The 26,813-nt window shown below is 55.4% G+C and overlaps 1 protein-coding gene across 2 annotated transcripts in view; it reads right to left on the reverse strand.

Moving 5' to 3' along the window:
• Positions 1 to 1,904: 1,904 nt before the first annotated feature.
• The window catches only part of Grm4 (glutamate metabotropic receptor 4), an 81,992-nt gene continuing 57,083 nt past the window's right edge, over positions 1,905 to 26,813 (reverse strand). For both annotated transcript variants that reach the window (XM_059281991.1, XM_059281990.1), the window contains 5 exons: positions 14,363 to 14,563; positions 14,025 to 14,161; positions 10,744 to 11,679; positions 6,650 to 6,896; positions 1,905 to 1,954 (listed from right to left, as the gene is read on the reverse strand). In XM_059281991.1, coding sequence (XP_059137974.1) covers positions 1,905 to 1,954; positions 6,650 to 6,896; positions 10,744 to 11,679; positions 14,025 to 14,161; positions 14,363 to 14,563 — 1,571 coding nt within the window. The remainder of the gene's footprint in view (positions 1,955 to 6,649; positions 6,897 to 10,743; positions 11,680 to 14,024; positions 14,162 to 14,362; positions 14,564 to 26,813) is intronic.

The following is a 26,813-nucleotide window of genomic DNA, read 5'->3' on the forward strand; positions in this document are numbered from 1 at the left end:
ATAGAAAAGTAAGGCTGGATCTGGGGACCCTGGTGCCCTGAACCAAATTTTGTAAGGGATGCCCTTGTCTGGTGGGAGCAGGGGCTAGGAGAAATGTTAACAGTAGAATAATCCCCTAGGTACTTATTTCTCTCTTTAACAATTTTTTGTTTTTAATTGTATGTGTATGTGTGTAGATATGTGCACGGGTGAGTATAGATACCCAAGAACTCCAGAAGAGGGCAGCAGATTCACTGGAGCATGGGACGATGCCTGATGTTGATGCCGATAACCAAACTTGGGTCTTCTACAAGACACCGTGTTGTGGTGATATATTGTGTCCTCCGACATATTGTGTACCCTAATAAAACTTACCTGGGGTCAAAGAACAGAACAGCCACTAGATTAGACATAGAGGCCAGACAGTGGTGGCACACACCCTTAATCCTAGCATTTTGGAGGCAGAGATCCATCTAGATCTCTGTGAGTTCAGGGCCACATTGGAAACAGAGCCAGGCAGTGGTGGCACACACTTTTAATCCCAGCACTTGAGATCTCATGTCTTGCTTGGGAAAGACACATGCCTTTAATCCCAGGAAGTAATGGCAGGAAGCAGAAAGGTATAAAAGGCATGAGGACCAGGAACTAGAGGCTTTTAAGCTTTTAGGCTTTTTAGCAGCAGTTCAGCTGAGATCCATTCAGGTGAGGACTCAGAGGCTTCCAGTCTGAGGAAACAAGATCAGCTGAGATGTTGGTGAGGTGAGGTTGGCTGTGGCTTGTTCTGTCTCTCTGATCTTTCAGAAATTATCCAATATCTGGCTCCAGGTTTTTTATTAATAAGACTTTTTAAGATTTGTGTAACCACCAAGCCACCTCTCCAGCCCCAGTAGGTACTGGAATATTCTGCAGTGTCCTGCTCACTGTACTTGGGATACCAAGTCCCTCCCCCAGCAGCTTTCTGAAGTTCTGCCCTTCTGCCTCTGACCACCAGTTGTGGCTGAGCATGGGGCCCTCAGTGGACACACAGGCCAGGTGCAAAACCATGTGTTTATCTTTATTAGAAATGTTCTCAGTATAAAAACAGTCATGCTACACGTCAGGGACCATCACCAAACACCCAGGCACTGAACTCCGTGTCGTTGGCAGGAAGGGCAAGGCGGGCAGGCGGGCAGGACACACGGCAGACGGGTAGGGTGGGCGAGCAGGCTGCAGGCCACAGGGACACACAGAGGCCACCAGGAGGACGCAGCACTTTGCAACACACTCAAGATTAGTTGTGTTTGGGCTTTTTTGTGTTTTGATCCCCCCCCCTTTTTTCTCTTTTGTAACATGAAAGAGTTGGTGGATGGAGTAAAGGGAACAAAACTTGGAAGAAAATGAAGTCAATGGGACAGAAAAAAAAATGCATGAGAAGTGACATGGGATGGGGGTGGGGCAACTCAGAGAAGCAGAAGGTGTGGGACAGGGCAGATGGCAGAGGAAGGGCAGGAGCAGAAAGGAAAATACAGAAGCAGAGAGCCCAAACAGACAACACATGCAGAGCGAAAGACGGAAGAGAAACGTAAAGACGGGTAAGGACCAATCAGGGTCACCAACAAGACAGACGGAGGCAGGAGGGAGAAAAGGCCAGGGCTAGGATCTGCAGACCAAGCCCCTGTGCTCTGGGGCTGGGCACGACATGGGTCCAGAAGGAAGGCCTGTGTGGCACAATCTGGAACTGCCCCGGCCGTTCAGCCTCCTCCGATCACCCACCACAGCTTGCCCAGCAGTGATGGCCGGGGGTTCTACTGTCCTCAGCACCAAGCCACATCCGTGGATGCCCATGGGGCAGGCAGGGCACTGGCAGGGCCCGCAGGAGTGGCCCTGGCCCGATGCACCATCCTTGGAGGTTGTGACTCCGTCACTCACGTGGCTCCTCAGCCCAGCTAGATGGCATGGTTGGTGTAGGTGACATAGGTCTGTTTGGTCGCCAGTGCTGGAGAGAGATCAGGAGAGCCAGGCGTCAGCACTGCCTCCCCCAAGGCCTCCTTCCCCAGTGGTACTGCCCACACAGAACTCCATCAGGGTCCCAGCCCGGGGCACCCCAACTGGGTGCTGGGCACACCTGTCCCAAAGCTGCCTCTCTTGCCATCCGAAACCCCAGGTCCCACACAGGATTCCCACCACCACATCTTTGCTCAGGTGAGCCATTACCTGGAGCATGCCTCCTCCTCACAATGTCACTGAGATGTGACCCCCTCTTTGAGTACCTCCCAAAGCACCTCCCCTCTAGAGAACCCTTGTCAACTCCTAACTCTATCACGCCTTAAAATAGTTCTTTGGATGTATGATGTAATTACAGAATCTTAAAACATCCTCCAAGGGAAATCTTTCAGAGGTTCAGCCCCAGACATTCTGGAAAAGAAAACACTCAGTGTGTTAGCATGGTGGCCTAGAGGAGTAGAGCAGGGCTGAGGGAAAGAATGGCAGCCAGAGAGGGGCCTCGCTTGGCAAGCAGCTGAGACATGCAGTGGGCTCACAATGCCCTCTGCCCAAGCGAGACACCAGTCCCTGATCCTGGAGACGCTGGAGCATCCATCCTGTCCACTTCTGGGGGCCTGTCCCCTTCAGTCTGGAGACCTTAGACCAGGCATTCTCTGCCTTGGTCACTCTGGCCCTCATTCATGTCCTCCACCCCAGCTGAGACTGACATGGTACATCTGAGGTCCTCCCATTTCCTGGCCACAGCACCCTCAAGGACCCTGTCCTAGGATCCCAGCCAGATGATGACATCAGCTCTCAGAAGCAATGTGGGTCTCCCCAACCCCACCAGAGCACAGTGAGACCAAAGGAGGGTTGCCTCTGTTGTCAGTGAACCAGACCAGAGGCATGAGGAAGATGGACACACCCTTGGCTTGTCCTGCCTTGAGAGGTTTGGGGGTCTCCATCAGAGGCAGGAACGGTGCCTGGGGTTGGGGTGGAGAGGGGCTGGATGGGAAAAGATGCTCTCCTCATCTTGGAGCTGACTTGTTTCCCTTGGGAATCTTTCGGCTCTCAAAAGGAGACACACCCATGGGGATGGACCAGGGACAGGTGACCTAGAAGAGAGGAGATGGGGCAGGGCAGCATGGAGGTCCACATGTTGTCTCCTGGTCCCTGTCACACTGGACACATGGCTGCCAAGTTAAGGACAATGTTTCCCAGCCTCTCTTGCAGCTGAGCAGGCTCCATGGTAAATCTTGTTAATTAAATCCAAGGGAGGGATGGTGTCCTAGTTAGGGCCAGTTATCAACTTGACACAGCCTAGAGTCATTTAAAGGAGTCTCAGTTGGGGGATTAGCCAGATCAGATTGGCCCGTGGCCATATCTGTGAGGAATTGTCTTAATGATTGATACGGAAAGGCCAGCGCACTGTAGGCTCCACCATCTTCAGGCAAGTGGGTCTGTGCTGTATAAAAAGCTAACAAAGCATGAGCCAGAGAACAAGGCAGTAAGCAGCCCTCCTCTGTGGTTTCTGCTTCAAGCTTCTGCCTGTGTTTCTGCTTTAGCTCAATGATGAACTATAACCTTTAGGATGAAATAAATACTTCCCCCACCAGTCCCAAGTTGCTTTTGGTCATGGTGTTTATCACAGCAATAGAAAAGCTAACTAGGACAGATGACGTGCAGCTTCTACCACATTTTGAGTAAAACAGTTGTTTCCCTGCACTTCTGCCCTCTCTTGTCTGCTTCATGAGTAGAGCAAACACTGGAGATGGCCTCAATCCTTGGGGAACCAAAAGAGCAACAAGATGGAAGGAACCTGGGCCCATACCTCACTCCTGCCCACCTATCATCTTCTTTGACACTAGAGAGAGAAAAATATGTGCCTGATGAGCTTCTTTGTTTTTCTTCTGGGACCTCAGGACCAGAGTTTAGTTCAGCTAAAGAAGTAACTTTCTCCTGGCCAGGGATAGGGTGGGGCAAGTGACCTTAAGTGGTAGCAGGCTCCTGTCTGAAGAAGTATCAAGCAGAAGCTGGGTGCAATGGAAGGAAACGTGCCCTAACATTCAGGGAAAGATAAGAACAGCGGTGTGCAAAGCACCCCTGAATCTCTCCAGGGAGCTGGATAACCAAGATTGCAGGATGATGGGACAGAACTGGGAGGCATCCTGGGCCTGGGATGGACTAGGAGAACTCAGGAGAAGAGGCTGGGATGCAGGACGGCAGGTGTGCTGGATGAGAAGTATGTAGAGGTTCATTCTAGTAGGAGGGAGCTTCCTCCTTCCTGGGTAACCTTGGGTGGCTCCCTCCTTTTCCTGCTGAGCCTCAGTTTCCCTACCTATAGTTAGAATAAACAAGTAAGATGGCCCTTTGTGCCTAGAATTCTTTTCCCAAATGACTGCCAAAACTTTCAGCACTTCACCATCTGAACCCCATTGCCGCAGCAGAGCCACAGTGGGTGGTCCCTCTGGCAGTCCTGGCTTCCGTGAACCAGTTCCCCCGACTCCATCACCCCTGTGCAAACTGATGAAAACTGTTCCCAGCTGCAAGACCCTCCAGTGGCTCAGGGCCTAGAGAGAGGAAGAAACCTCAGCAGTGGTGGGAGCTAACCCCCTGCAGGGGAATGCACGCCTCAGGCCCTGCTGCACCAAGAGTTGTTAAGGGAACAAGAAAAGAGCACACGGCAAGGGACATCTGGGTCCCACTAGCCAGGGCTGTCTGTTTCTTCTACACTACTGGAATCACTGGCTCCAGAGCTTGCAGAATGGGGATCTCAGCCCTCAGCTGCAAACCAGGGGGCCCTCAACCCTTTTTCAAAGCCCGTCTCACCATCTGGAGAATGGGAACAGCAAGTTGGCTAGCAGTAAGGCACACAGAAAGAATCAGCCATCCGGGAGGGGACCTGGGCCACCATCAGGGTCTCCTCAGCAACTGCCATACAACCAGCTAACAAACTAACCCTCCTCAAGCAGGAACATCTCTACCCGTAAAGCACATGCCCGACGAATGGGCCGGGGCAGATGAAACCCTCAGCTCTAAGATGCTGGACAGAAAGGTACTGTGGCAGCGAGGCCGGGGTGGGTACCTGGCGCTGCAGAAGTGCCCTCTTTGCGAGTGAAGGCATGAAGGTGTGGCAGAGCCCTCCCAAGGGTTCTCTGTCACCAGCCGACCTTATAGCAATTTTCAAGACAGCTCGAGGCACGAGGCTAACAGCCACCACTTGTCGCCCTGTGATTCTGCGCCAATCCGCCTGCAATCAGGGTTCTAAATTATTTATTCTGTTGTTTGTTTAAAGATATGTGGCCTGAACTTGACAGGGTGAAAAATGTCCCTGTTCCATGGAAGTGACACCTCCCCACTCCTCTCTCTCACACCCCCTCATCTGGGCTGTCTCTAGAATTGATCACTGTGCAGCGCTGTCACTGAGAGATGGGACCAAAGGAGCTGCCACCTCTGCCCTAGCTGCAGAGGGTTCTGGGCCCTACCTTGCAGGAGCAGGGTTGGGGACTTGGCTTCCCCCTACCTGCCATACTTCCTTTTATGACCTTGTAATCGGCCTGAGCAGGGCAGAGGGACAATGTCGGTGGGGCCATCAGAACTCTGGGAAGGCCCTTGACCCTGTGGCCCCTCTGACGAGTGTAATAGTGTCGTCCTCCTATCCTGCTCTGGAGAGACAGCAGTGCATGTGTGTGAATGCATGCGTTTGTGTGCATGTTAGTGTCTGTCCATTTGCGTGTGGAGCTGTGTGCAAGGCTGCTTCTGTGCTAGTGTACAGGGCCTTGAAGGAATCGGGCTGGAATGGGCAAATGTCCACAAGAAGGAGCAAGGAGTCCCCGTGCTCAGGCCAGAAATAGAGATGCAGCTGCTCTGAGGATCCTTGACAGTCAGAAGATGGAAGCCAGAGGGGACACCCTGCCCCTTCCCATCTCCAGGCAGTACCTGAAGGAAGAGCCAGGATCAGAGGGCAGGGGTTACATGGTTTTTTAGGAGGAGGAGCAAGAACAGGGAAGTAAGGTGTGGGGGGAGCTGTTAACACAAGGTGGGGGACACATCTGAAGTCAGGTGTATTGCCCCACATAGAGAGTGGGGACCCCAGAGACAGGGGAGCCATAGCAGAGGGAAAGACACCATGTTGAGGTCGGTCTCACTTCCTCTGGGGGTCAAACCCAGGTCGAGCTGGTCCCTGCTGCCACCGACTTACTCTGTATGCTGCCTCCAGCTCAGGACCCTCTTTCTGAGATCTCTGACAAGCCCCTGGGGAGATGCTGATCCATGGGGACATCAGTCAAAGTCCCACCCACTCCACCCTCACCCACCTGTCCCAGGATGGCCATGTCCTCAGTCCTCATCTTTCAGACCCCATTAGGGACAAAGCCAAAGATCCCTCCTGGGTTACTCCAGGAACTGGGCCTCTGTGACAGCCCTGCCCCCAGAGGGACTGAGAGATGCTGCCAGACCAAAGATGTGGTGGGGTCTCAGCACCCTGCAGGAACCAGGTCAGCTGGAATAGAAGGATGTGGCCACCCACAGGGGGCCTCTGACGTCCTCTGAAGCCACCAGGAAGGGCTGGACGGGACAACTGTGCTCATCTGCAGCCTACTGTCTCCCACTGGTTACCAGAGAGCAGGCCGTTATGAGGCCTGCAGAGCCCTGTGCAAGAAAGGGGTGGGGCAGGGCCTGGGAGACAGGGACGAGGCCACACACTCACCTGGGACCTCCAGGTTCTCACACAGCTCTGACTTGGCTTCCCCGTTGGGCCTGAAGTTGCCCTTCTGCGTGAACTTGTTGGACATGGTGGCCGCGGTGGCCACGGCTTTCAGGCTGCGCTTGCGCTTGGGCACATTCTGCTCCGGGTGGCAGAGGATGATGTAGACTTTCGGCATGTAGAGCATTCCCAGGGACACAGAGGCACTCAGACTCACGGAGACCGTCAGTGTGGTTGTCTGGATGTACAGCTGTGGGTGGCCGCGGGGGGGGGGGGGGGGTCAGAGCAGCTTCACCTCATGCCACGTAGTCCAAGACCCCACCCACCTGGCCCTGCCCTGCCCTGCTCCATCCACCCCACTCTGCTCAGCTACCCATCATCCTCGAGGGCCCTGACCTGCCCAGCACCCTCTTGGGAATAGACATGGCTAGGACAGGCCTGCTCTGCACCTGACGGCTTCGAGCAGGAGGATGCCATCGTATGGAGCTGGGACTTCAGAATTCCTGGGACTCACATCCTAGCTTGTGAACTTGGACAGGTCAGTCCTTGTGCCTCAGTTTCCTTGTGTACAACACAGACCTGAAAACTATAGTACCTACCTCACAGGGCTGTGGTGAGGGCAGGGTTAACAGTGGCCAGGGTGTGGGAAGCACCGTCTGTGTGTAGTAGACTGGTGCACAGCTCTTGGGGACCAGAGCTGACCTCCGTAGGAGCAGTCCCTGCACAGGGCTGCTGTGGGTGACATGAGCACCCACTGGTGCCTTGGAATGGCTCCCAGCAGCCCCTCATCCAGTGACTATCCACCATGTGCCACCCATGTGGAACAGGCCCCGGCAGGGGACCCGCGACACCCAGCGGAAGACGGCTGTGGCAGTGACGCTGTCAAAGCTCATTTCACGCTCGCTCGCCAGCACTAACGGTGACAGATGTTTAGTAAAATGAAAGCCCATTAATCTGGGTGTCGGATAATCCATTCTTCAATGGCGGAAGCCCTCCAAACAGAGCCCAGCAATTGCCACAGCCCCGCCCAGGTTCTCTCCCACCTCCTCCTTTCTGACAGGTGATCCAGGCCCTGGCTGCCCCTCTCAGCTCAGCTGGGGCCCCAGATGCTGTCGTGGAGGAGACTGGAAATGACCCCGAGCCTGGGTTCCTGCTCTAGAGTGCAGCTGATGCTCCGTTCTTCCAAGAAGACTGCCAGGACCCCCAGTGGCATCTTGCACACCTCACCGCTGGCCCAGCGGTGTAGGGCACAAGCCTATACTTCTTTCTGAAGTCACAGAGGTCCTGAGAGAGAAGGTGCCATCCACCCTGGCCCATAGTGAGATGCTGGGCAAGCCTCTTTGGGCTTATGGCCCCCACTATTCATTAACACAGGCAGAGGGAGCAGCATTTTGGACTGTACATAATATGTGCACAGGAACCCTGTGTGTGCCTTTGCCCCAGTCTATAAATGGCGTCCAGTGCTGAACCCAGCCACTGTTTCTGGGTTATTTCCTTTTTCAGCCCAGGAGCCTTTCTGAAGACCAAAGGGGTCAAGAGCAGCTCAGACTAGAGTTAAAGCTGCTGAAGATCTGCTCTCTAGCTCCCTGGGGTCCTAGCCACCTCCAGGTAGAAAAACGGCTGCCCACCTAGATCCTCTCCTTGCCCCAGGACTCAGACCTCCCCTCCAACTCTGGAGCTGGTCTCTGGCTCCAGCACCTTTTCTGGAGTCCCCTGTGTACAGGCATACATGGCTCCTGGAGCAGGTTGCTGGTGGTCCCTTCTAGAGAAGCCATGGTCCTCTAGAGCTCAGGTGGCACCTGAGTCGGGGTAATGCATGTAGGAGGGAGCTAGACCTCAGCGTGGTCTTAAAGGCATCAGCCTGAGGGGCAGCTTGCCATGTGGCCTCACCACCTAACCATCCCCCAGCCTCAGGGTCAGCCATGCCACCATCCTGTTCTCAGGCAGACCAGCTCAGCCAACACTGCAGCTTCTTCATGGAGTTCTTCCTGAAATTCTGCCAGCCACAGCCACAGGCCCCCAGTGCTGGGCGGGATTTGATGGGGGACAAAGCACAGAGAGCAGGATTTGGATGTGTGGACCACAGTTGGCTGTCTCTGTGCCAGGGTTCTGAGAGGGCCTGGGGAGCGGAGAAGCTCCGCCCACTTTGGGCATTCACTCAGGCTGACCCAGTGGGGACTGGGGGTGCTGTACAAATCAGGAACCTCCTCTATCCTAGCTGACTCCACAGCCACATCCTGCCCAAGGCGGGCTGAGCAGTGGCCTTACACAAAAGAGAACAGCCACCTAGATGGTTACCTCACAGCTGTTAATCCTGAGAATCCTGGCTAAGGCAGAAGAGCCATCACTGGCTCGCCAGAACAGCCCGGTCTGCCTCACATGACACCAGGGGAGCCATGCAGTCCTGCTAACACCTGCACCTGTGTATATATAACACACATGTACCTGAACTCACACACACCTGACTTACCCCTTCCCTGCAGCTGGGTGCACATGCATATACAAGATCCATTCAGACAGCTGCATGGCCACCTGCATGTGCCCACCAGCTCCTGCACCCCTGTGTGCACACACATCATCCATACAGGCAGCTGTGAATCCCTCAGCACACATCAGGCCCTCATGCCCATATCCCTGTGTACCTTACACATAGCTCATCCACTGCTGAGCAGTACATGTGAGAAGGCCATGCTTACATCTGTGCGCTCTCTCTCTCTCTCTCTCTCTCTCTCTCTCTCTCTCTCTCTACCCCCCCCATACCCACTTCATGGCTCCAATACAGCCTGTTCCCACCCAGCTTGTGCTGGGGTATTCTCTAACTCTGGCTTGTCAGAGCTCCACACTCATGGCTGCAGGAGCCTGCCTCTATGGAGGCTGGTGTCCCAAGTGGCAAGGACTCAAAACTCCATCTCTCCACCCTGACCCCATCTGGAGGCTGGGAGAAGGGCTAGTGCTGGGAAGCATGGCCACATTGGTGAGGACAGCCTGTAATACAGCTCAGGATGCAACCCAACCCCTCTCTGGATTCTGATGGGACTATCTCTGATGGGAATACACCCTAGCAGCTCCTTCCAGGTGCCAAGAGGAGCCCCTTGGAGGGCAGGTATCCAGGATAGGAGGGCAGGGATCCAGGATGAGAGAGCAAGGATCCAGGATAGGAGGGCAGGGATCCAGGATAGGAGGGCAGGGATCCAGGATGGGAGAGGAGGGATCCAGAATGGGAGAGGAGGGATCCAGGATGGGAGAGAAGGAATCCAGGATGGAAGAGGAGGGATCCAGGATGGGAGAGGAGGGATCCAGGATGGGGCTGGGCCCCAGAACCTGAAGACAGAGGTCTGGCCTCTAGGAGGACGGGAATGTGTGGAGGATGGAAATTGTTCACTCTGCCAATAGCTTTGGAGTCCAGCCTTAGGGCATGGCCTCTTGGCAGGTCACATGACTGCTTAAAACTGAGGAGAGAGGCGTGCTTGCTCTCTCTGGTGGTGGTTGGAGATCGGACTGCTGGTTCCATTCACCCCGGGCAGAACAGAGGACCACGACAGCTGTTTACTTTGTTCTGTATCCGTGAGTGCATTTTCTCCCCATTTTATATCTTAATAAATCCTTGATACCCTTTTTTAACAGACTCTCGCGGCTTCACTTATACAGGAACCCACTAGGGATGGGTGAAGTAGGAGGGCCTTAGCTGCCATGTTGTGGCCTGGCAGATGTCCCTGCCAAGACACACAGGAGGGACTCCCAGCGGTGACCCCCTCCCCCTGGTGAGGCCAAAAGCAATTTCTCAAGCTGCCATCTCCCTCAGGAGTGGGGCCACACACCGCAAGGGCACACCATAGAGGGGTGTGGCCTCTGCCTGTACCTGCTCTCAGCGTGGGGAATAGAATAAATAAATAAATAAATAAATAAATAAATAAATAAATAAATAAATAAATAAGAGGAAGAAATACAAAGCAAGAGAAACCCAGAGGAGAAAAACCTGCAACTGGGAGAGAAAACAGAACGAGGTATAAAAGAAGTGTCTCCAGGGGGCTGCCTGGGCTCTGGGCTCCTGCTGTCAATCCCCACTCGGCCATGCACCCTGGCCCCCCACCACCCACCTTGTCGGCCGACTGTGAGGTGCCAAAGAAGATGGGGATGAAGGCCAGCCAGACGATACAGGTGGTGTACATGGTGAAGCCGATGGGCTTGGCCTCGTTGAAGGTCTCAGGCACACCTCGAGTCTTGATGGCATACACAGTACACGTGACCATCAGCAGCATGCTGTAGCCCAGCAGGCAGATGAGTGACAGGTCAGAGATGTCACATTTGAGCACACCCCTGGCAAGGCGGGGGTCAAGTGTCCGTTGGTCCTGGAAGTCCACCACTGAGTGGGAGGGGTCCACCACAAACCACACACAGATGCCAAGCAGCTGCAGGGAGATGAGGCTGAAGGTGATGGCCAGCTGTGAGGCTGGGCTGATGAAGCGTGGAGCACTGACCGACCGCTTGCCCTGTTCGAAGATGCGGTAGATGCGGTTGGTCTTGGTGAGCAGGGCTGCGTAGCTGATGCTCATGCCGAGCCCCAGGAAGATACGGCGGAGTGAACAGGTCCCCAGGTCTGGCTCTGCAATCATGAGGAAGGTAGTGGCGTAGCACAGAAAGATGCCCGCCAGCAGCACGTAGCTCAGCTCCCGGCCCGAGGCCTTGACGATAGGAGTATCATTGTAGCGCACAAAAGTGGCCACCACAAACAATGTGGCGGCAATGCCCACCACGGCCAGGAAGAGAGGCAGCACAGCCCAGGGCGAGTCCCACTCCAGCTTGATGATGGGAATGGGCTGGCAGCCCGTGCGGTTCTCTGTGGGCCGCATGTCGTAGGGGCAGGTTTTGCAGGTGTAGCGGTCCACCTGGTACTGGTACCCCGTACAGGGCTCACAATGCCAACAGCAAGCCATGCCCTTCACCGTCTTCTTCCGCTCGCCGGGCTGGCAGGGCAGACTGCAGATGGAGCGCGGCAGCTGCTGGCCACTCCCCGGCCACTGCATCCGCTCTATCTGGCAATGACAGCACCACAGAGCTGGCTTCAGGACGTGCTGGCAGCGCCCAGACCTTACCCCCGAGAGCTCGCTGGCTGCACACCTGAATCAGCCCATCACTGGCCACAGGCCCAGCTTCCTGGACTTCATCAGAGCTGACTGGCTGACAGCTGGAATCAGACAACTTACCCATGTGACCCAGACACCACTAACTCAATACTCATCTGGAGAAACTGAGTCTCGAGAGCGTAGACGTGACACCCTAGAGTCATACTGAGCACCAATGCAAGACCAAGACCCCAGGAGTCCTGACTTTCAAACCCCGAGGCCTGGAAATCATGCAGCCAGGAGTGAGTTAGAAACGCCCATTTCAACCCTCCTAGATCTCCGCCTGTGTGAACAAGCCCCTCCCGTGTGGTTCTCATGCCCGAGGCGTGAAGAGGAACTACCTCACAGCTGGGCCCTGAGCTGCCTCCCACCCAGCAACTCCGGAGTCCTGCTCAGCTGAAAGCAAGGAACAAAGATTTAATCAGAAGCCACTTAATGAGTGCCCAGGGGTTAGCATTCCTTTACATCTGACACAAAATGAGAACGCAGCTCCAGGGCAGTTGCTGGAGCAAAGCAAGCCACAGGAGTGGTGTCACACCCTACCAAATTCCGTACAACATTATAGGGAGTAACCTGGTGGCCAGGAAAGCTACACGTGCTGGGCCGGGGAGCCTGGTTAACCTGAGGGCCCTGATCTAAGGGAGTGCTCTTAAGCAGCCAGGCAGGAAGTTCGTTCTCAGAGCAACAAGCCTGGCCAGATGGGACCTTGCGGGGTGCATGCGTGCGTGCGTGCGTGCGTGCGTGCGTGCGTGCGTGCGTGTGTGCGTGCGTGTGTGTGTTTGTGTGTGTGTGTGCGTTCATGCATGTGTGCGTTCACTGAATGCCCTCTCCTGCAGGAATGTGCCTGGCTGGTTGAGGCTGTTCAGAGAGCTCCAGAACTGAGTAGTAAGGAGTAGGGAAGGGCAAGGGCTAAAGGAAGTCTACATGAAGAGGTTTTCTTGGGTTCCTTGTATTATGGAACTCTAGTCGCCAAAGGGAGCAGTCGCTACGCCACGGTCCTGAAGGAATGATGAGCCCCGGGACGATGGTGGATATTCTGGAAAACCCTGGTTCCCATGAAGATGGCCCAGTCCTAGGGTCCGTGCTGTGGCTAGGGGCTGTGAACCTTTGAGAGAACACCTTGGCCCACTGAGTCACTGTCCTCCACCTGTTCCAAGAGTAGCTGGTGTGAAGCCACCTTGTCTCTTATTACTCCCGGTGACTCCCACAGGGAATACTGTAGTACCTCACTGGGAGAGCCTCCTTCATCTGCAGGTCCCCTAAGGTAGCCTGCTAGCCCTGGTCCTCTCCCTCAGCTCCAGCAAGCGTGCCTGCTGTGACTCCTCAGGTGGCCTCACCCTAGTCACCTGAAAGAAAGCTGGAAAGCCCAGGCCTCACCGTACCGCACTGCTGTGACTCAGCCCCTTCCTTAGATCAGGGGCAGAACAGGCATCAGGAGGGTGCCCCGGGCTGGGCCAAGCAAGGTGGCACTTGGGGACAGACAGACTGGCAGGGAAGGAAGAGGGGACCTTCAGAACTGTACACACACACCTACCCAGCCTTCAGGCCCAGTGTCTGTGAAAGAGGAACAGGACAATGTTCGGAACCTCACGGAGCTACCAGCCTCTCAGGAAGCTCACACTGTTAGAACTGCAGTACAGAGGGGTATGCACGCGCATGCGCTGGACTGCCGCTGCCAACAGGCCTGGCTGCCTCTGCCCTCTGCGCCCAGCACATCCTCATGCACCTTCTCTCTACCTAACACGGGGAAACCTTGTTCCAGGAACAGGTTCTGTCCCTCCAAGCTATGTGACCTCAGGAGAATCCCTCCCTAGGGATAGCATCCTGAGACACTCGCTCCAGCTGGGAAGGCTCTGGGACGTGGAATAAGGGGATCCATGCTAGGCAGGGCTGCAGGGGCTCCTTGCCTGGAGGATGCCTAGAAGAGACTGCAAGGTGTCTTGCTTTGCCTGCTGGGAACACGCCTCTCCCTCCATTCTTGCAGGGCAGAGTCCAAGCCCCAGACAACTCACTATGGTGCTTCCTCTCAACCACAACAAAACCCAAAGCCAAACAAAAACTGTTCACTGCTGGAGGTATCACCCCAAGGGCAAGGAGGAAAGCCAGGGCATCTCTTGGGTGAAATATCTGCCTTCCAGTGAGGTCTGAGGAGCTAGCGACTCACTCTCAGATAGCTTGGTGTCAGCCAGTGACCTCCGGCCCAGCCTGGCCTCCGCACTCTGTTCCCCCATGCTCCCTCCCGTCCTCATGCTTACTCTGAGGTGCAGGTGGTCAGTCCAGGAGCCGATGACTTTGTACTCAGCCGAGCCATTGCGCAGTTGGTACTGGTAGATGTCATAACGCCCTGGTGCGTCTCCATTCTCATTGAAGGTTACAGGGTTCCCTGCAATACCTGCAGGGAAGGACTTTGCTGAGCCTTTACCCAGGTACAGGGAGGCTTATAAACTCAAGACAGGAATCGCTGGGAAGACTCCTGCACAGAACATCTGAAGAGACCACCATTCCCACCCCCACGAGCCCAGACTTCTACACCCTGCAGCTGCATGGCCCAGGCCACCCCAGAGTCAAGTAGTGTCCTGCTCCATGCCCCCACCTGAGAAGTTGACGTTTCGGATGTACTTAAGCAGCTGGGTACCATCCACAGGGTCCATGCGAGGGCAGAGTCCTACACGGCCAGGACACAGGTCACGATGCATGGCGTGCAGCGCGTGGCCCATGGCATACACAGCGTCAATGACAAATTGCACCTTCCCCTCCTGTTCATAGGCCGAGTCTTGCCCGATGCGCTCTCGGTCTGTGAGGGAACACCATGCCGGGCGCCCATGAGACCCTCTGAGCTCAGCAGAGCAGTGGGGGCCTGGGCATACCCGAGGCTGGACACAGCCAGGTCTCCCGATTGGAAACCCTATGCTTGCTTCATCCCCATGTGTATATGGAGAGGGTGCTCCAGTGGAGCCCAGAAGGAGACCTCAGAGGGAAAAAGGGAGTCCACAGCCCTACATTATACCCCACTAGGCCCTAGAACAGCCAGGACAAGCCCCTTGATCCTGCCACCGTCAGCAGCGACCCGGTAACATCCTTAGGGCTGTAGCATCTGCTAGCCCTCTTTCAGCCGACCTGGGATCACGGAGGAAACAGCTGCCCCCACAGGCTTGGAAACAGCCAGGACAGGAGCTGTGTCTCTCCCGAGGGCCGTGGTATCCCAAAAGCAGCTCACTGTGGGCTGCCACTCCAGAGCATGACACCCTCTTCCTAAGAAACAGATAAAAGGAGGCCCAAAGAGGCTAAATCTGGCTTCCTGGTGTCCTCAATGGCTTCTCGTCACCAGAAGTTGTCATCAGCCCTGGCCACGCTTCCCTGCCTCAGTCACAGGCTTCCCAGGAGCAGGGTGAGCAGACCCACCTAGCAGCCTTCCAACTGCTGACTGAGGGCCCCACCTCCTCCACATACTCCCGCTGTAGGACACCATCCTCCCAGAAAACAGCTGCCCTCTTCACCACACCAGCTGGGCCTGCATCAACAGGTCATCCATCACAGCTGGATTCCTTCACGGGAGGAAGGGATGGGGGGCGGGGGGTTGCTAGACCCTCATGTGAGTCTCTAGTCACTTCTCCCAGCCACTTGGATGCAATTCTTCCTTAGTTACATGTGGCCTTGGGTCACAGGGAGGTTCTAGAGCACACAACCTGGGGGACACGCGTGGAAGGAGGCTCCATCTATGTGGCCACGGAGGAGCTGTCGTTCAGAGTGCAGATGTTCCAGTGTGGCTACTTTGCGGTCACCCACACTCCTGCCTGCCCATCCCTCCTCCCATGCTTTGTAAGTAAGTCTAATAAACTCATCAGTTTCCCAGTTGAACTATCGTAGACTCAAACTTTGGTTGTGACTGGGACCTTATGAGGAGGGGGAGATGTTTCGACATTCCTGGGAAGACTTCTTACAACATCCGCCCCGCTCCATGGCCGCCCAGACTCTGCTCAGCAGCCCTGTGCAAGTTGCTGGGCTTCCAGAGGTCTGGGTGTCCTCAGCTGGCAGGGGTCTGCCAGCCCTGCTCCAGCAGAGGTGAGACTGTGAGGAGATGAGGCACAGGCAGGTGGCCCAACCGGGTCATCTCAGTACGAGTGACCAGAATGGGGGCTTCTGAAGTGGCAGCAGAGATCCCTAGGATACAACACTCAGAAAGTCTTCCTAGAGGCAGCAGCTCCTGGCCTGGACCCTATGTGATAGTGATGATTTTAAAAACTACGTCTTCCAGTATGTGCTGAGCTCCCCCAGCCAGAAGCTATGCTGAGCCCGGTATGGGCCGAACTTTACGGATCAGCTTGTTGAAGTCTTTATTATTTTTAAGACTGATTTGTTTTACTTTATGTGTATGAGCGTTTTGTCTGCATGCATGTATGTGCACCACGTGCACACCAGTGGAGGTCAGCTAAGGGCATTGGATCCCCTGGAGCTGCAGTTATACATGGCTGAGAGCTGCCACATGGGTGCTGGGAATTGAACCCGGGTCCTCTGGCAGTGCTCTTAACCACTGGGCCATCTCTCCAGCCCCCTTATTTCTTTTGTAATTTTTTTTTGTTGTTGTTGTTTTTGTTTTTCGAGACAGGGTTTCTCTGTGTAGCTTTGCGTCTTTCCTGGGACTCACTTGGTAGCCCAGGCTGGCCTCGAACTCACAGAGATCCACCTGGCTCTGCCTCCCGAGTGCTGGGATTAAAGGTGTGCGCCACCACCGCCCGGCCTTTTGTAATTTTTTTGAATTACATTTATTATTTATTATGTGTGTGAGCTTATGTGCCACAGCCCACATGTGGAGGTCAGAGAACAATTTGGAGGAGTTAGACCTGTTTCCACCATGCCGGTCTCAGGATGTCCCTGAATCTTTATGTTGCTGACATGAGTAATTAGTCCCTTTGCAGTGATGGAGAGACTGAGGCACAGAAATGCTGGGTGACAAGCAGGGTCCTAGCAGGTCCTAGTTAGATGCAGGCATCCTAACCCAGGCCAGGAGCTAGGTACAGGCATCCTAACCCCAGGCCAGGAGCTAGGTGCAGGCGTTCTAACCCAGGCCAGGAGCTAGGTGCAGGGATTCTAACCCAGGCCAGGAGCTAGGTGCAGGGATTCTAACCCAGGCCAGGAGCTAGGTGCAGGCATCCTAACCCAGGCCAGGAGCTAGGTGCAGGCGTTCTAACCCAGGCCAGGAGCTAGGTGCAGGCGTTCTAACCCAGGCCAGGAGCTAGGTGCAGGGATTCTAACCCAGGCCAGGAGCTAGGTGCAGGGATTCTAACCCAGGCCAGGAGCTAGGTGCAGGGATTCTAACCCAGGCCAGGAGCTAGGTGCAGGGATTCTAACCCAGGCCAGGAGCTAGGTGCAGGGATTCTAACCCAGGCCAGGAGCTAGGTGCAGGCATCCTAACCCAGGCCAGGAGCTAGGTGCAGGCGTTCTAACCCAGGCCAGGAGCTAGGTGCAGGCATCCTAACCCAGGCCAGGAGCTAGGTGCAGGCATTCTAACCCAGGCCAGGAGCTAGGTGCAGGGATTCTAACCCAGGCCAGGAGCTAGGTGCAGGGATTCTAACCCAGGCCAGGAGCTAGGTGCAGGCATCCTAACCCAGGCCAGGAGCTAGGTGCAGGCGTTCTAACCCAGGCCAGGAGCTAGGTGCAGGCATCCTAACCCAGGCCAGGAGCTAGGTGCAGACAGTCTAACCCAGGCCAGGAGCTAGGTGCAGACAGTCTAACCCAGGCCAGGAGCTAGGTGCAGACAGTCTAACCCCAGGCCTATCCCTGCTGCTGGGCATGGGAAGGAAGCAGGTAAGAATGCTGGAATGAGCCCAGGGTCCTGGAGGTGTTGGTAGAAGGGATAAAATGGACGGGCCCCTGAAGCTGTAGCCCTGCACGCCGCCTAGCCACAAAGCGGAACAAGGACACTGGCTGGGTCTCGGGCACACTCCCAGGTCCTGCCAAGGACACGGAGAGCATGTACAGAGGCCCTGTGAACGGGGTTAGCACTCAGCCCCCACTCCCTAGGAACTCTGGAGGTCAACATGTCCATCCCTCTGCCCAGGTCACCTCAGAAGCAGACCTGGGGTAAGGAGAGCTCAATGCCCATCTCTAGTGTGTACCCCACTATCCAATCCCCTCACACCAGAAAGGCACTCACAGTCCCTTAGATCTGACAGGCGGGGCTGATGGGCTGCGGCACCTGTCACTAGTGGCTGGCCTGGTCACTTAGCCCTGCTGGCCAGGACTATCCTTGGCTCAGCCAGGGTAGGCATTCATTGGTTGAGAGTGGACATTGGAGATGCCAGCAGCAATACCCTGGGATGGGGTGGGGGTTGGGGGGTGAGGGGTGGCTGTTGGTTACCTGCCTCAACCTTCTTGTCACAAATAAGAAAACAGAGGCCAGGGGAGGTGTGCTCCAGCCAGGCAGACAGGGTAGGGCCTCTGGGTGGCAGGGCAAGAGCCCCAGTCTCCAGAGCTAGCCTGCACCTCTCCCCCACCACGCTGGCCCTGTGCCTCCTCTGAGCCCCACTGCCTAATGTGCTAACAGACTGTCAGTTCCCGGTCAAGACAACAGCTGGAACAGGAGGATGCAAGTCCTCCAGTCCGCCCATCCTGTCTTCCTGTCAGAGCCTCCACCACGGGATGCTGAGAGACGGGAAGAGAACAAGGCTGCAGGGGAGAGGGGGGCTGGGCTCATTCCCCAAAGAGCCTCTCCCGGAACCAGGACTCAGCTCAATATCCCAGCCGGGACCCCCTCCTGGTACCCCCACCCAGGCCCTGAACCCCATTCCCTCACAGTTCCCACCCCACCTCTGCTCACAGTGCATCCAACAAGAAGAAAGTTATCAGGCGAGGATGCAGAATGGAGCCAGAGGCTGCTGCAGCCGCAGAGTGTGGCTCAGAGGCCGGCTGCCCCTCCGGAGCAATACCCCTGACCTCTCCTGCCCCAGCTCCCCATGGAACCTTTTCACACAACCCTGATGGAGCACCAGCTAGCTCCGGGGCCACTCTGTGCCTCCAGTGGGGTCATAGGTCACCAGGGAAAGAGACACTAAGGACACAGACACCCTCCAGGAGCTGCCTCGGCAGGGAGGCCTGTCTCCGCTAGAGTGGTGTGGAAGGGCTCTGAGTGCAGACTCACGCCCACCTGACTCCACCTGACGTATCACAGGGCTGGCCACTGACTCCTCAATATGCTGGCCCAGCTCCAGATGACACACGCTGAGATGGCCTGCCAAGAGTGGTCAGGCTGTGAGAGCCTTCTACATCTCTGTCTCTACATCTCTGCCTTCTACATCTCTGCCTTCTACATCTCTGCCTTCTACATCTCTGCCTTCTACATCTCTGCCTTCTACATCTCTGTCTCTACATCTCTGTCTCTACATCTCTGTCTCTACATCTCTGTCTCTACATCTCTGTCTCTACATCTCTGTCTCTACATCTCTGCCTTCTACATCTCTGCCTTCTACATCTCTGTCTCTACATCTCTGTCTCTACATCTCTGCCTTCTACATCTCTGCCTTCTACATCTCTGCCTTCTACATCTCTGTCTCTACATCTCTGTCTCTACATCTCTGCCTTCTACATCTCTGCCTTCTACATCTCTGCCTTCTACATCTCTGCCTTCTACATCTCTGCCTTCTACATCTCTGTCTTCTACATCTCTGCCTTCTACATCTCTGCCTTCTACATCTCTGTCTTCTACATCTCTGCCTTCTACATCTCTCCCTCTCTCCTTCCTTTCCTTCCCTTGCCAGCCTTGGACTCCAGGCCTGTACCCCACAGAAGGCAATAATGCCAGCCTGTACCCCACAGAAGGCAATAATGACAGGCCAAAGTGCCCTTCAATGGGGTGGTGAGCTGAACCCTAACCTCTTGCTCCAGGGGTCCCCAGACTATCCCCTGTTTACCAAGGCCAAAGACAATATTGGGGACTCCCTGGCTGCAGGTCTAGAGCAGGGAGGTGGCAGGGGAAAGGGGGTCAGTGTTTCCTCGTAGATGCGTGGAACCCCAGGCCCAGCAGGAGCCTGGAAGCTCTGGGAGGAGGTGAGGCACGTGCGAAGGAAATAAATTCCAGACACATGGAGCGGTGACAGCAGCAACAGTTTGAAGATGTCCTAATTGTGTCCCGGGGCACCGTGAGGCAGAGATGCATTTGGCTCAGCCACGGGTGACAGGCGGCTGGGAGCGTGGGGAGGATTTTCTCTCTCAAAGCCCTGAGCGGTCGTCACTGCAGACCTCAGCCTTTGTCGCCAGGTTGTAAATTGTAATCGGAATGAGTTTTCAAGGTTGAAATAATCAGAGTCCACAGCTCCTCTCCACTCCCCCACGTGCCCCACCCCGCCACCATCCTGAGTGCCACTCCTGTAGATACCTTCAGGATTGAGCCAGTTCCCTCGCCATCCCCAGACATGCACAGATTCACACACACACACACACACACACACACACACACGCACGCACGCACGCACGCACGCACGCACGCACGCACGCACGCATGCACCTTGCCTTGTGCTGCACCATCCCACAAGGCGGTGCTGACAAGACTCACTTGCATGTTGCTTCTGTCCCCCCAGGTTGACCAGGCTTTGATACCTGACTCCACACCTGTTGTTTATGTTTTTGTTTGGTTAGTTAGGGGGTTCTGTTTGTTTCGGGGGTTAGGGTCTCACTCTATAGCCCAAGTTAGCCTCCAGTACCAGGGTGTTCCTCCTGCCTCAGCCTCCCAAGTGCTCAAACTCTAGCTGTACTCCACCACGCCAGGCGGGTGCAGGCGCTTTACAGAGGATTCTGGGAGAGTGTGGAAGAACTGGAGAGAGCAAGAGTCAGGGAGGAGAACGCAGAGGGATGGCTGCAGAAACCCAGTGTGGGGTCTGTCTCCCTAGGGACCTCCAGGACATTGCAGGGTCCTGCTAAAGCTGGCTGAGCTCACGGGTGCTGCATCCTCCTCTAGAGCCACACGGTTGTGAGGCCACTCCTGCCCAGTTCCCTTCACTGTCTGGCAGTCATTCTCTCCTCTCCCTTTTCCCAACCTTCCGTGCATCTCCACGTCTGCTCACTCCTGATGCTGTCTGCGCTGACACCTCCCTGGGATCCTAGACCAAGCTCCTGCCTGTCCTCAGCCCACTCCTCCTCCATCCTGCCCCTCCCAAATGAGGAGCAGCCATCCACTGCCTGCTCAGGCTCCATCCTTGGCTGCTTGTCCTCTCTCCCTGGCCTGAAGACTTCAGCAAGTTCTGCAGACACACTGGAAAATTGCCAAAAACCTGACCCCTGCTCACCTCTGCCATGCCCTTGACCCAGACCCTGTCCCTCCTACCTGGGTTCCAGGCAGCCTCCTTGCCATCTCCACACTTCATCCCGCAGCCTCCCTCCCGGGCAGAAGGGACAGTTAGAACCTCGGTGGAGCCCTACCATCCTTTCCCTGGGCTAGGCTCTGCTAAGGGCAGTGTGGCCAGGCCACCCCTCCCCACCTCTGAGTCTTCGCTCTCTCCCAGCAGCGGGCCCATCTCAGGGCCTTTGCACACACTGCCCTCTACCTGACATGACCTCTCTTTGCTCTCTGCCCGGTGCTCTCTCCCTCCCCTCAGGTGTCTGCTCAAGTGTTACCTTCAGTCTCAGTGAGAACTTCTCCCTCGAATGTGCAACCTACCTAGGCTGCCAACTTCCCTCCGACGTCCCCCAGGACCAGCTCTCTCCTCTATGGAGCTGTAGGGCTGACCACTGTCCTGGTCAGACTGCCAGAGAATCCTGAGGCAGGTCTGCTCACAGTGGAGTGAGCAGAGACTAACAGTCAGCCTCATCCCAAGGCAACCGCTGTGCGTGTGTGTGTGTGTGTGTGTGTGTGTGTGTGTGTGAGAGAGAGAGAGAGAGAGAGAGAGAGAGAGAGAGAGAGAGAGAGAGAGAGAGTGGTCAACTTCAGATGTCACTCCTCAGAAGTCACCGCATAGTGGTTTTTTAATTTTTGCTTCAGTTTTGAGATAGGGTCTCTCACTGGCTGGAACTCATTGAGTGGGCTCGGCTGACTGGCCACCAAGTTCCCAGGATCTGCCTGTCTCCACTTTCCTAGAATGGAATCACAGGCACACACAAGTCTGGCTTGTTAAGCTCCATTCCTTAAGCTTACAAGGCAGGTACTTTACTGACTAACCCGTCCCCCAGCCCCGTGTTCAGCCTCTAAATAAAAGCCAGTGATTTCCTGGTTGAGTAACCAAGACAAGGGTTTGGGGCATACCCTGGCTACCAAACACCTGACAGTTTGAACAACTAGGAGTTCCTAATGGGTGCAAGGCTGGCACATAATAGGTACTCCCAAAATACTGTCCTTCCTCACCTTTCCCCAAAGGAAGACTTCCTTGGTCCCTCTGAAGAAGAGGTAGAAAGATCCTACAAGAAGGCCAGTTCCTCATCTGTAAAATGGGTTGCCTTAAAGATGAAATGCAGAATCCTAAGGACAGATCTTGATGCTCAATGGATGGATGCAGGTTAAACTGGCTGTTGGGTAGCTGTGTTGCTGTTGTGGCTGCAGCCAGCACAATGGGTAACTAGCAGCTCCCCACACAGCCCCTGCCATCCCATCCCGCCCTCCCTCTGTGGACTCCCAGCCCCTGGGAGCAGCCAACAGTAAATTTTTCCTCTCTCCTCATAAACCGAGCCTTCCTCTGCTCAGCCATCACCTGGCTGGCAGCGCTGTCAAAAAGACGGATGCCACATCTGCTTTGTTTATGACTTTAATTCCCAAGCCTGCTCCGTGAGCTCCTGGGGAGGGGCTGGGCATGGAGGAGGCAGGTGGCAGGCATTGCCCTCCTGGGCCTGACAGCCACAGACTGCTCCTCTCTGTGACCCTTCTCAGTCAGTGTGGGCAGTCCACGGGCCAACAGCAAGTCAGCTCCCATCGTCCCAGGGAGGCTGTGAGGGAGGGCCGTTCCCGTCCCAGGGCTCTGGAGGCTGAGCACGGTGGCCGGATGCCAGTTACAAATGAGGACCTGCTCAAGGTCACCGCGGCAAGTGCCAGCAGCATGATGCACACCCAGGTCTACAAGCTCCCATGGCTGTGTCGGGAAACACAGTGCACACGGGTGCCTTCCTCACCCTGTCCCTGTCCTCACAGCCCTGTCCCTGTCCCTGCATGCCAGCCCTCTGTGCACACTCGGGTGGTGCTGAGACTTCTGGGCCCCTCAGCCCCACCACTGCAACAAACCCCAGGGAATGAGGACGCTTCTCTCTGTCCTGCAAGGACCCAGGACTGGGCTCCACTGTCCCCAGCATGGCCCTTCTTGCTGTCTCCTCTCCTCTTTCCTATCTCAAATAAAGCTGTCCCAGAGGATGCCAGCTTCAGTCCCACTGCTAGAAGCTGAGCAGTGCCGTAGGGGAGAGGGCCGGAAGCCGGGCTCCAGTGCAGTGAAGAGGTGGGACACAAGTGCCACCAGGCTCTGGCTGCCTGGGCTGAAGATGAAAGAGGCCTGGAGTTAAAAAGGGAAAGAGAGAGGTGTGGGGCAGGGCAGGACGTCCACGTCAGCTCCAAGGCCGTGACACTTCAGTCAAACTGTGCATCCTGCCAACTCTAGCACCGTGATGCTTGGGAGCGGCCTCAGTTTTCTCTTCTACAAAATGGGTGCTATCCCTGAGACAGTCTGAACCACTCACCCTTGGGATGGTACAGTCCTGAATGTTCTACTACAGAAAATACCAAGAGACTCATGGGGGGGGGGGGTATTCCATTGTTAGCTGTCCCTCCATAACATCCTGTCCATCTGCTTGTACCTACGCCAATGACTGCCGCCTTCCCACCCCTCTTATCCACAAAGCCCCTGTGCCTGCACAGGACAACTCCCTGCCCTGGGAATTTCTGACAAACCCTGGTGCTCTGGATACTGTGGTTTCATTAGCAAGAAGGCTGAAGCAGAGGGATCACTGCAAGTTCAAGACTAGCTTGGGCTACAGAGTGAGACTCGGTCTCAAAAACAAACACATAAAAAAACCAGACCTGGTGGCACAAATCTACAATCCTAGTGCTTGAGAGGCAGAGGTCGAAGGGTCAAGAGTTCAAGGTCACTCTCAACTACATCAAGACTTTGAGACCAACCTAAGCAACAAGAGACCCTGTAGATGAGATAAAAGCTCTTGTGGTAGGTGCCAGACTGCCCTGGTGAAGTCAGGTATGAGTATTCACGCGATTCCCCAAGTGATTCCCGTGGACTAAGCCTCAAATCCAGTACCCCCCGCAAGTCCCCATTAAAGTCACCAAGGGAGCTTTAAAAAGCCAATCCCACCCGTGATGAGGACCCTAAGCACTCCCCAGGTGGCTTTAATGCACAGCCAGGCTGGAGAGCTTCCGTTTTTCAGTTCAGAGAGTGCCTCCATTAGTGCCCTTACTTCCTCTTGCAGACCCATGGGCCAGCTCACATCAGCCCCATTTCTCAGAAGAGCAAGCCAAGGCCAGGGGGGTCACAGAGCTAGCCCCAGGCACCCCGCAAAGCTCCACACACTCAGAAGGCCTCTGCCTGCATGCTCCAACAGGCAGCAGGGATTCTGGGATTGTACCTGGGCATCACCTCAGAGGTGTCCATGCTGAAGTCCAAGTCTGGGCTCAGCCTGAGAAGTCCAGACATTTATTCTGAATCCCCATAGACAGGAAGTGACTCCAGAGATCCCTGATCCTCACCTAGACACTGGAGCAGGACGCCCCATCTCACCTCACTCCCAGGCTTGCCCGCCCACCCTGGGAACCAGCTCTGGGAAACCATGATCAGGGTATGTACACAATGTTCCACCAACAGGGACACAGGAGCAAGCAGACAGGACACATGATCAGTCTGCCCATGAGGGCCCAGCCTCCATTACTAACTAGACATGCTTGTACTTCTTGTGTGTATGTGTGCATGCTTGTGGGGAGGTGCACACATGTTCACGTGTGTGCAGAGGTTAGAAGACAATGTCAGTGTCATTCCATAGGTACCTTTCACCTTCTGTTTGCAACAGGGTTTCTCATTGGTCTGGGACTCAGCAAAGTGGGCCAGGCCAGCTGAGCAATAAGCCAGGGACCACCTCCTCCCATCCCCCCATGCCTCCCATCTCTCCATCCCTGGGATCACAAATACAAACCATGCCTGGCTTTTCCTTTTCTTTAGATTTATTTATGGTTTTGCTTTATGTGCATGAGGGGTTTGCCTGCATGTGTGCCTGTGCACCACGTGCATGCAGTGCCTATGGAGGCCAGAAGAGGGCATCAGATGCCCTGGAACTGGAGGTACCAATAACTGTGAGCCACTCTGTAGGTGCTGGGAACTGAACCTGAATCCTCTGCAAGAGCAATAAGTGCTCTTAACTGCCGAGCCGTCTCTTCAGTTGTGAGCTGTAGGGATCAGAACTCAAGTCCTCACACTTGTGGGGTGTGCTTTATCTCCTCAGCCCCACGTCTGTTCTCCTTGCACAGCCTGTGATTACTGTCTGAGAAGACATGTGCTGTGCGGCCTCTGACCTGTTGTCTCTCTGAATCTCCATAGCCAACTCTTGAAACGTCGGGGTTTCTAGAGTTGGGAAGGTGAAATGAGATCCTGGCAGTCAGAAACCTAACGTGTGTAAGCATGAGAGACAGGCTCATGCAGGACACGTGAACTTCCACACAAGACCCGCACACACCCCAGCTCAGGCCCACACTCCTGCACACACATAGCTACACACACTGCCCCTCAACACGCCCACACACATATTCCGCAGACCAGACACCAAGGGCTTGGCTGTGACCCTGGGAGGAACCACTGCCCAGTGGCTGCTGGTCTCTGTGGGCTGCAGCCACCAGAGGGCAGCATATTTTTCACTCCCAGAACCCAATTCCACCACTTCTAGCTCCCTCCTGACTCACCTAAGGAACCCAATCTGCCAAAGATTCCTTGTGGAGTGTCTCCACCTCCCATCTCCCTGCCCAAGCTGCCCAGGCCACTCCAGAGGACAGAAGCCTTTCCCTCGGTGAGGTACCACATGGATGCAGCACCCAGAACCCCAGGACACCCAGGGGGCTCCTGCTGCAGAGCTGTTCAGACCCAGAGCACTCAGGACCTGGGTCCAAATACATATGAAGCAAGTGCCAGGCTGCAACCCCAGGGTGGAGGGCCTGAAGCTCAGGCCTTGGTTCAAATCCTGTCTTACCCCCTGGCACTTGTGGGAACTAAGATCCCTTCTCAGACCTCCCCCACGTGACCCCTTTGTGGCTCAGTTTCCCCCATAGCACATCCTGTGGCTGTGAAGGGCTGCTGCCCTCCCCCATAGTACTTCCTACTCTTTTTCAAATGGGTTTTGTTTCTACAGTGCAGCTCCCTCTGACACATCCCATGATTTATTTATTTTGTTTATCATCTGTCTCTCCATTAGAATAAAAACTCCATGAGGATTCAGACTCTTTTGTTCTCCATTCTCCACAAGAACAGGCCCAGGCCGTCAGTCGTCAGTCGGTGAGCCAGCCTAGCCCTTGCTGAGTGACTGAGGAAGCCCCTGGTGGGTCAGGGGTGAGGTGTGCTGAGCCACAGAAAAGGAACCAGCTGTGCAGGTCAGTCCAGCGCAGTGAACCCCAAGGCAGTCAGCCGCCTCTGTGAGACCTAGGGGCAAGCTCCTCCTCCAGCTCTGCTCTCTGGAGAGAACCCAGAGCAGACCTCCCACTCTGACCTCACAGGCCACTGTGGGCTGCACCCTACTCTGGCTATAGCCCTGATCCTCCAGCCCTACCAATTCCACTCTCAGGCCTTGACCATCGCACGTCCACAGACGTGAGGAGCAGCTTCTGAATACCAGTCCTTAAGGCCCTCTAGCTAGGCTCTTGGCTCTTCCAGATTTGGCCGGGGGAACTGGGCTGGTGGCCACAACTGGCTGGAGTTCAGGAGCCTAGCATCTGGCCCCACAGCCAGCAGGCCCTGCCTCCACTCCCAAAGCCCCACCTCCTGCAGGCTCCGCCTCCCACAGGCCCCACCCCTACCGTCCCTCATTCTACAGGGTCCGCCTCCCTAAAGCCTGGACCCCCAAGGTCCCACCTGTGCAGGCCCCACCCCCACAGG

Source organism: Peromyscus eremicus, chromosome 16_21 (genome assembly GCF_949786415.1).
Source record: "Peromyscus eremicus chromosome 16_21, PerEre_H2_v1, whole genome shotgun sequence".
NCBI classification, from domain to species: domain Eukaryota; kingdom Metazoa; phylum Chordata; class Mammalia; order Rodentia; family Cricetidae; genus Peromyscus; species Peromyscus eremicus.